This window comes from Solanum lycopersicum, chromosome 3, assembly GCF_036512215.1.
Source record: "Solanum lycopersicum chromosome 3, SLM_r2.1".
NCBI lineage: Eukaryota > Viridiplantae > Streptophyta > Magnoliopsida > Solanales > Solanaceae > Solanum > Solanum lycopersicum.
The window spans coordinates 4394988-4405097 of NC_090802.1; the positions used below are offsets into that span (position 1 = coordinate 4394988).

The 10110-nt window shown below is 37.1% G+C and overlaps 1 protein-coding gene across 1 annotated transcript; it reads right to left on the minus strand.

The window, feature by feature from the left end:
• Nucleotides 1-526: 526 nt before the first annotated feature.
• SEU2 (transcriptional corepressor SEU2) lies at nucleotides 527-8424 on the minus strand. Its single transcript, NM_001365625.1, has 10 exons — nucleotides 8378-8424; nucleotides 6277-7417; nucleotides 6067-6198; nucleotides 5681-5729; nucleotides 3725-3939; nucleotides 3572-3640; nucleotides 2898-2998; nucleotides 2260-2353; nucleotides 2031-2100; nucleotides 527-1877 (listed from the first exon to the last, which is right to left on the minus strand). Exons 2-10 carry the CDS (start codon nucleotides 7213-7215, stop codon nucleotides 793-795), a joined length of 2754 nt encoding a protein of 917 aa, NP_001352554.1. The 5' UTR covers nucleotides 7216-7417; nucleotides 8378-8424; the 3' UTR covers nucleotides 527-792.
• Nucleotides 8425-10110: the final 1686 nt, after the last annotated feature.

Consider the following 10110-nt stretch of genomic DNA (forward strand, 5'->3'; position numbering starts at 1 on the left):
CCAACTATCCTACTATCTAAGGTCATGACCTCGATAACTTGAAGTTGCGTCATATCTTGTCTTATCACCTCTACTCTTCCTTCTTTAGCCTACATCTGGCTCTCCTCGTACCCTTTATAACCAACCACTCCCACCTTCTTAGTGGTGCATCTACACATCTCCTATTTACATGTTCAAACCATCTCAGTTGCGTTATTCTCATCTTATCCACCACGGTAATCAGTCTCACCTCTTTCTGAATATCCTCGTTCCTAATCTTATCTCACAGAAATCCAAAGGCTTAATCCGATTCTGCATTAAAAAAGATGTGTGGTAGTTTAGGAGGATCTGGTTAACATAAAATAGTTTGGGTTTCAATTTTTAACAAGTTCAACAAGAGTTGCGATAGTAGATACATCCAATCGTTAAAGCAAATGGAGAGAGACAGAAAGCCAAAAGGCAAATCTTCCAAGTCCCCATCAATTTGCATGATAGGAAGTATTTGGATATCCCTACGAACAGACCGAAAAATAGAAAACAATGAACTGAACAGAAGATCAGTAAGCAGTTGATAATGTGTTGTCCAGTACATTTTCCATAGATTACACTTGTGCATGACTTTCAAGGTGTAAACAAGCAAAGAAACCAGGGCTGAATACCTAAAGAGTGCAAGTGCTTAAAACCACAACAGCCTCAAACTAGAAAATACGGGAGAATCACAAGGAAACAAAAATCTAACACAAGCAACCTGTACAAATGTATATTAGCAGTACTTTTATCTCTCATAAAAACCCACCCACCCCACGGAGCAACTCAACCCTTCCATCCAGGATAACTCATATTGTTGTCAAGATCACTGCTAAGAAAACCATTTTCAGCAAATTCCTGAACCATCTCAGGGGTAAGAATATCATCATCTGATACATGCATATTTGTGGGCAAATCTGGACCTTTTCGACTGAAGCCACTGTTGCCAGCCGATGAAGACGGTTCACAGTTAGATCCCGATTTGAAACTGTAACTTCGGGGCAAATCTGGAGCTTTTTGACTGAAACCACTGTTGCCAACCAATGGAGAGGGTTCACGGTTGGATGCTGATTTAAAACTGTAGATTCTACTCGGTGTGGGTCCTAAACTGCTCCCCGGCCCATGAGAAGATGTTGCAGCAGCTAGGGAACCATTGTTGCCAAATGCAAGCCCTTCCCTCGAGGCACTACCACCTCCCCCACTCTGTCCAGAAAGGCACTGCTGTTGAACTCCAGACCCATTGTTGCCAAAAGCAACCCCTTCCCTCGAAGCACTACCACCTCCACTCTGTCCAGAAAGGCACTGCTGTTGAACTCCAGACCCACCATTGTTGGTGTTCATGTCCTGGAGGAGCTGCTGGATCATTTGCTGCTGCAGCGCCTGGCTTCCCTGCGAGGATTGAGATTGACTTTGCGAGAGTAAACCACTACTCAGTAATTGCTGCTGTTGTTGCTGCAGACTGGTACTTGGCAACCCACTGACAGGTAAGTTCTGCACTGTCCCTGGCAACATACCATTGGATCCTTGCAACAGTGAAGATTGAGAGTTGTTTGAATTATTGAAAGAAGAAGACGCATCTTGTTGGGTTGAGTTTGTGTTTGAATTCATTGAATTCTGCCGCATAAGCGAATTTTGGAAGTTTGACAGCGAAAGAGCAGCTTGTCCAGAGCCACTTAAAGCTCCCCGACCACCCATCTGCTGGTTATTGCTGATTTGGTTATTAAGCCCAGGATGGAGAGACATAAGCTTGTTCAACGCACTGCGGTCGGTTGGCAGACCCTGAATATTACCCACCTGCTGCTCTGTTTCCTGTATATTTTGCATCTGAAACTTGGCTGTGTTATCATGTCGCGGGAAACTCTTTAAGCCCTCTGCAAAACAAGGAGTAATCCTTTATTTAGAATTCAACATGCCCAAAAACAGCTAATAGTTAAACACTAATGTGGGACAGTTAGTAATTGGAAGGACGGATATTTTTAGTTTTATCTATAATCAAAATTATAAAAAGAAACAAATATATTTACCAATGGAACCAGCTTTATGCTCACTGCAAAAATCCATCAAATCCTTCATGCTATTCACGACCTCAGCAATCTGAACATCACATGTCAAAGAATCAAGTACTAGAACATTAGAAAGCCAGATAGACGAAGATTTACACACTTTTATACATGGACTGAGAAAAATTATTGTCCTCATGTTTTCTTCCCCAAAAGTCTTTTATCTTCCCATTCCAGACTCATCCAAACATACCTGTAAGCATCTCACATATCTTTTGGAAAATCCCAAATCATTCAGTGACTGTAACTCCAAACTCTTTGCAAGTTGGCGTCCACTCGTGACGACCCTAACGCACAACATCAAAAATGTGACATGAGATCATAGTTCAGACCAATTGTCAGATATAAGAGACAATACATCTCCCGAAATTAACAAGAAGTTTATTCTCTATGGTTAGAAATGCATTAACCACTATGAACTCCTGGTATTACAAAAATAGACATAATGGAAGCTTGTAGTTCAAAAGAAGTCCTCATCAGGTGGTTCTCTATTTACTTGAGAATCAAACAAACTCCTTTTTTGGGGGCCTATCTTAGTTGTTAGCAGTAATGGAAAGTCATTACAAGCGTAGAGTGGAAAGCATATACTAATATGGGTTCATCATTTCGGATGAGGTAGAACTAAGTGAGACAGCCCAGAAAATACAGTAAAGGCACGACTCACAGTAGAAATTATAATCATATACACAAATTAGTAGACAGACAGGAAGTACATATAAAGCTAAAACAAAAGGAGAAACAAAATGAATTACATACTGAGAAAGTGAAACAAAGCCTTTTTTTGTGGGGGTCTGGGAGAAGGGGGGAGGGGACGGGTAGCTTTTCACTCACATGTTGCTGTTCGCTTGTAAATCCTCCTGAGAAACTCCATCAGGTCCAGTTTCTGTTAATGTACTTTGGCATTTCTGAGCAACCTGCACCAATTGATTTACCTACAAAGAACAGTGTTATGAGAGCAAGTCCTAAACACTGAAATTGCTTTTCATTCGCTGTCAGCTGAGTCATAAAGACTAAGTTGAAAGGGACTGTTGCACAAGTGGTGGATCGGGTCAATCAGAATCATCTCATTCTATTCCAAAGTGAATCTCCAGGACCTCCACAGCAAAGAGGGTTCTACTCAGGCTTGTCCCAGTCAAATCAAATAACCAGGATACAGAACAGTTAAACAGATTACACATATCCAATACATTAGTTGCATGATTCCATTCAAGAAACAATCGAAGGTGGTCATATAAACAAAATTCAGAAATCCTCTAAACATTGAATTCTCCAAAAAGCCACAAAACTGCATACATATTCAACATGAGAAACAAACACCTGCACATGGGAATACTGGACAAAGAAAAAAAAGATATAGACCCTTGGCTATCATAATGAGTGAACGTATTAAATATAAAAACCCTACAATGCAATTTCACATTGAGGATGGTCCAAAAAGTTTACTGAAAGAACAAAAAAAGAGCTTAGAAGAGTTAGAGCCAGTGAAATTAAATTCAGTTCAATACCTGTGGTGCAACTAATCTCCTCGGAAGAAGCTCTTCATGACGCCGAGCACAAAATTCCCATGACAATATCTGGGGATAAGCAGAAAAGCAAAGCTATAAATGAATTGAGTAAACTAGGCACTCATGGTCACAGCTAATCATTTTTTACGGTACCTTCAAATCAGAGGTAAAAATGATTCGAAGTCGACCTTCCCGAACCACACGAAGTTGTTCATATACACTTTCCTGAACTGCTTTGGCATATTCCAGCATCATTAACCCTGAGGGAAATCTGCATTCGCGCGGAAAATCCAAAAACAAGAGTTCATCGATGACACCACTGCTAAATTTGATTTCATTCAGCCTGGGAAGAACTTCGAAAGTTGCTTCTGTTGAAGACACCAAAAACGAAGCAAGTCAGATATCAGGTATTAATAACTACGCAATCATTCCTTCTTCTTTTTGGGAAAAAATTGGGATTTGAAATCATGATTCCAAGTCGCAGTTGGAATCATCATTTAAAATCATGACTTCATATGCATGTCCAAACACAAGCTTGCCGCTCTTTTAAAGTTCTGCCACCTGTAGCTAACTAAACAATAACTCTGTTGTTCTCACAAACTTTAAGAAGCTCATACTTCTAATTTCCAATAATGTTTACAGGGCAGCAGCCAAAGCAAAAAGACCGGATAGCATGAAAAATCAATGTCTGCAGGGACTTTAAGCACCAAGCAACTAAAGCAATTGAAAAAAGCTGACAAAGAAAGATAACGTACTCGAGTAATTAAAAAGCTGATAAACACAAAATAACAGTTATGGAATAAGGGGGGGCCAAAAATGCAATAAAGAGAAATATATCAAGTAAAAAACATGTCTTCTTTTTTTTCGGAATTATGAAACCGTGTTAATTAAGTTGCAGAATCAGATTCAGTCACTGATTTCATCGTGTACTAATATCCAATTCTCTTTTCCTGATCAGCAACAATTCCCCTGTAATATTTCTATCAATTAGAAATCAGTTTTCCATCTATGTTCATTGTTTAGTTCCTTCTCTTCACCGCATAGTCTGATGATTGCTGAGTCAGATGCCTCAAGACTTAAGAGGCGTTACAATTATCGGTTTCCACATGTTCTGACAACTAAAGGTACAAAGGAAGGATGAGACCAGCAATACATATGTCAAAGGACAATCACATGGGCCAAGGATCAATGTATTATATATGATAAGAGTTGGCAGAGTCACTTCACCAATCTGCTCTTCAATTTGAGTGTTTTTCCTTTATTTCATGTACAGACCTTTTCGATTTGAATAAAATAGTCACTGGGATCCACCCGTGACCTTTTCTTTTTTTTAATGTATTTAAGATATTACATCACGTCTATTCGATATTTACAATTCTAAAGTAACACTTCAAGAGCACTATCCACCAACGATTCTAGCACTTATACTAATCCACCAAGACCATACTGTATAAATGAGCATCTTAAGAGTTCAAATATAGGTTTACACTTCTCTTCCTTTTTTGGGTTCTTTTTGGTGCTCAAGAGACATTGACTCTAAAGTTCCAGGTTAGGAATTTATTGAAATTCTAATTTGGATAAGTACGGTTACATATTCGACTAGCAACATTCAGGTTTAGCAAGGGACATGCATTTTTTAATGCTATATTTACACAGTTCCATTTAATGCAGTTTCGAAGTGTCAGTTCCTCCAAGAATTCTACCCTCTTCTTCAAAGGGGTAAATTGAAGCTTTGTTGCATAACAGTTCCTTTTGATCCAAGAAAGACCACATCAACTATCACTACGGCCCCACGGAAGTGAAACTAGACAATATATAGTGTAATTATGCAGATGAGTGTCTGATAGAAACTGAAATTTAACTTCCGTGCAGACCAAGTTATATACAACAATTCTACCCCATACCTCCTACAGCCCCAAGGAAATGTCCTCAAGTTCAAAGTAAAGCAATTGTATTTCCTACATAAATAGTGGTTTTACTCTTATAGCAAGAATGGCTACTAGCTGATAGAACACAAGCAATAGAATTGATGGTATCGATAACATGACATACCCTAGTGATGTGCCAGCTTCAAATCATAGACTATTAATTGACAACTGTTCCACTTACCAAATCCTCTGCCCGATTTTGAGCCACAAATATCACAATGCCATGCATCCTGGTGCCCCGCATAAAAAAAAAAGGAAGAGTAAGAAAAATAATTAGAATATGCTGCTTACGTAATAAGTTTAAGGAGAAAATGAATTAATGTAATGGAAGACCAGACATCATATTATATCAAGCAAGCAGGACAATAACACGAGAACAAAATAATAGCCAGATACAAGTTATAACCCCAACCATATGATTAAAAAAATACTCTCTCAATCAAGCATTCAGCATAGCACATAATGTTGAACAAAAAGAGCACAAACCAATAGCAGTGGTGGTAGACCAATTTCTAACTTATGGAAACGAAAACTAATTCAAATAAAAAAACATGATGGTAAACATACCATAGTTGACTGAGGAAACACGCCAAGTGAATGATGTCCAACATTCTCGTATAATGACAAACACCATCTCTTCTTTGCCCGTGGGGAATAATACTCGGCGACAAACTTCCTCCAGTAAGCAATGGAGTTATCCTAAAAGACATCAAACAGAAATGAGACGCATGAACGTGTTCCATATGGGTTTTCACAACGAGAAACAAAGTCACTCACAGAAGGTCGTTGCCGTTGATGATATAAGTATTGCATTAACCGTCTCGAACACAAGACACCATCAGAGGGACGCTTCATTCCTGATACAGGCTGCACGCTTTGTTGTTGAATTTGTTGCCTTATTTGCAGCTGCTGCTGTTGCTGCAGTAACTGGGCTCTCTGCAATGGTGGAAGATACTGCAACAACTGATGCTGCTGTTGCTGTTGTTGCCTCAGCCTCTGCTGCTGAACCAAGGCTTGTAACTGAGGACTGGGGTTCTGCATGTGCACAGGATCTTGTCTTTGCAACAACTGTTGCAGAACTTGCTGCTGCATAACATCATCTTGCTTGATGTCTAGCCGCGGTTTCTTTTGCATCTGTGACAAAGCAACTGGATCCTGGATGAATGATCCTGGTACCCTAAGGCCTTGACCGTTGGCCAGCTGAACCTGCCCAACTCGAGATGTTGGCAAAGAGGTGGCACTAGAAGTTCCATGAAGCTGCTGATTATGCTGAGGTTGTTGGGAGTTGGGATCTTGGTTAGAGCTTTGCTGAGCCACTGAAGATCCATCCATGACTGATGAACCAGACACACTTATGTTATTAGAAGAAAATGACAACGGTGATGCAGGCAACCGCATGTAGGACTCCGTATTAATGCTGGCACTTCTCTGAAGATTGGGACCCCCTGAAAGTCCAGAATTGGCATCCGTAACCAATGAACTTGCCCCAACACTAGGACCTGAGCTTGCTACACTATTCAAAACTGTATTACTGACATCCCCAGAAAGAGGACCCAAGCTTGAGCGTGCGTTTCCAGGTAGTGAATTTGATGAATTCCCAAAAGATGAAGTCAAGTGAGAATTTCCCGCAACTTGAGACTGCCCATCTCCTTGGAAAAAAATACCAGAACTTGAAGAAGAATGTGCCATCCCTCCAGCCACACGAGAAGGCGCCATTGGAGGCACAATCCCCTGGTGGCTGGAATCCAAGTACCTCTCCAGTGCTTACCCCTTGTGTTATTTCAGGCTCTAGAGCGCAGAACTAAATTTAAGCCTTTGTATATAACCTTCAAAATTTCATCAACCAATCTGGAAACATCAAATCATCCGATTATGTTACTATCCTTGCCAACCAAATGAAGCACCAGATCTTTTTGTCCTGTGTAGTGACAAAAAATTTACTCACATCATTTTTTTAAAAAAAATGTAACAACAATCTACGTATGAAGAACCCATTTTAACATACCAAGCATTGAATAAAAGTAAAAACTTCCTATCCTAGCAGCTACCAGGAACAGTAGGGGGTCCGGAGGGTTTCACCCAAAACCCCTTGTATATACAAAAGTAATTTCTTACTTTTTTGGGTATATATATATAGATAGATAGATAGATTTTGCCCTGAACACAAGACAAGAGGTAGGTTAATTGGTTTAGAGGGTTCAAAATTTACCTTGAGATTCCAAGTTCAAAACTTGAAAAGGTACCACATTTTAATTTTTGGACCTCCTAAGTGAAAATCCAAGAGCCACTATAGAGATCATGTATCAACCAGGTGAAGAACACAACGTAAAAAGTGTTTAAATGCATGTATAAGAGAGCCAAAATCGAAACCCTACATCGTCATTGTAGACAAAAAAGGAAGAAAAATCCATCAAAACCCTAATCTTACAAACAACTAAAAATAAATAGAAAAAACCAGATTCTTTTTTTTTCCTGACTTAAACACAGATACTCTTTAATTAGAAATTCCAGTGGAAAATGTGAAATCAAACAAACACTCAAAAATCAAACATTTAAGCATCAACCCAACCCCCAAAAATCAGTGAAAATTACTCGAATCCTGTACAAATTCAACACAAAAAACATCGCTATAACATTAATTCATCTTCTGATTAGAAGCATCAGCTTCACCCCACTGGAAATTAACATCATAAGATCAAGCAACACAACAAACAGCACACAATTTCTCATCTTGCAGCTCATCAAAATCATGCTATTAACAATTACAACCAACATCAAAAAAAAAAAGAAAAAAGCTTAACGCAACATAGATTAAAATGAAAAAAAGAAAAAAGAGAAGAAAAAAGAAAAACTAGAGTGTAACGGAAGAGCTACGAACCTTGTAAGAGCAAAAACCAGAGAGAGAAAGAGAGAGCGATAGATTTTAGCGACTAATTAATCGGAAAAAACTTCGATGACAAATTTTTATACCTAGCGGGAATTGTCCAGGTAAATGACCGGCTTGACCCGTACTTAACCCTACAAAAACCGGTTGTAGCAGGTTGATAATGGACACGTTGCAATTGTAATAAGATCACGTAGCGGTGCTTAGATCATACGGTGGGCATACGAGGCCGTAGGGTTGATGAGACACGTGGCGTTATTTTGTTGGCTGATCTTGTAACGGAGGATTTAACAATGTAGGTCTCGTTTAAAGGCAGTGATTCTCTACAGTCATGCCAGCTAGAGATGGAACCATCATCACCGTTGGATCGTAATATTTTTAATGATTTTAGAAATATTAAAATTTGGTACATGTATATAGAAATTTCCTTATATAGTTAACTATTTTAAGAAATAAAATTATTTTTATTACATTTTTTCTTTAAATTTTTATGGAAGACAAAATTCTATGAAAGGTTTAAATAAGTGCATATAATAATGTTTTTACATTTTTAAAAGAAACGTACAAAATTAACGACGTAATTATTTTAAATTAATTTTTATACAAAATAATATTATTCACTATTACACTTTAGGTTTACGATTATTCTGTCATTAAATTTAAAACGATCTAAGGTCTATATCAATTTTGTTATTTATAAGTAAAGTTTGTTATTTGTGTAACACTTGTTGCGTAATATGTATTTTTATTGTAAAACTATAATTAGATATTTTTTAATATTTTACTATTTCAGATTTCATTTTTATTTTTGGAAAAAAAATATGAAGGAGGATAATAGTGCCCAGTTAAGTTTTTATTAGGAGGCCAACTTAAATTAATGATTAATCGTTGATGTATGGATCATGTATGTTGGTATTTAAATAAATTATACATGTCATTCTTGTAAGATATAAAGGAAGAATTGGTGGTCTAATATAATATTATTAAATATTTATGACGTTTGATTTTATGTTATTTTGGAAGCATAGATTTGTTGAATGTGATTTACAAGCGAATTCAATTTCATATCATTCACAAATAGTTATAATTATAATCTAAGGTAGATTTTATTTTTTTAAACACGAGAAAGCGCTTCAATATTTTATTTTAGATTTTCATCTCTTTCCTATTAGCATATGTGTTTGAGGAGTTTTGTATGACATAATTTTTTTACTGATCCAAACAAATATAATCACATTTTTATCTTTAATTTTATTTGAAAATAGTATTTTTCTTAAACGGTATATACTAATAAATATATGTCACACGTAAAGTGTGTATTTTAAATTATTAGTTAAGTACTTTATAAGCATGAAGATCATGTTGATTAGAGTTTTTACCTTTTTTATTAAAAACTTCATAATAGACAAAATTGTCCTTTACTTGTACTCCTTAAATTATTATTTAATTATCTTAATAATATTTAAAATTAATTAAGGACTTCTAAAATATATGGTACCTATTCAAATGCAGACATACTGGTCTGAGGTTTTTTTCTACCAGATAAAATGACTAAATTATTTACTAATATTTATTGCACATTATTCGAAAAGGAAGTTGTAAAACCTCTAAGAAAATCGCTGTTGTTTGCGAATGGCACTTAACTATTCACTCTTCTTTCAGAAAGTCACTTAATTTTCAATTTTAACTCAAAAGTCACTTAGCTATTCACTTTTTCCTAAAAAAGT

What these genes read in the sequence shown, in the direction of transcription:
- SEU2 (NM_001365625.1), bottom strand. Translation starts at nt 7,215, where the DNA reads ATGGCGCCTTCTCGTGTGGCTGGAGGGATGGCACATTCTTCTTCAAGT. An exon ending in TGTTTCCTCAGTCAACTATG is followed by an intron (nt 5,730 to 6,066) that starts GTATGTTTACCA and finishes GCGGGGCACCAG; the next exon opens with GATGCATGGCATTGTGATAT. An exon ending in TTACAAGCGAACAGCAACAT is followed by an intron (nt 2,354 to 2,897) that starts GTGAGTGAAAAG and finishes GTTGTGCGTTAG; the next exon opens with GGTCGTCACGAGTGGACGCC.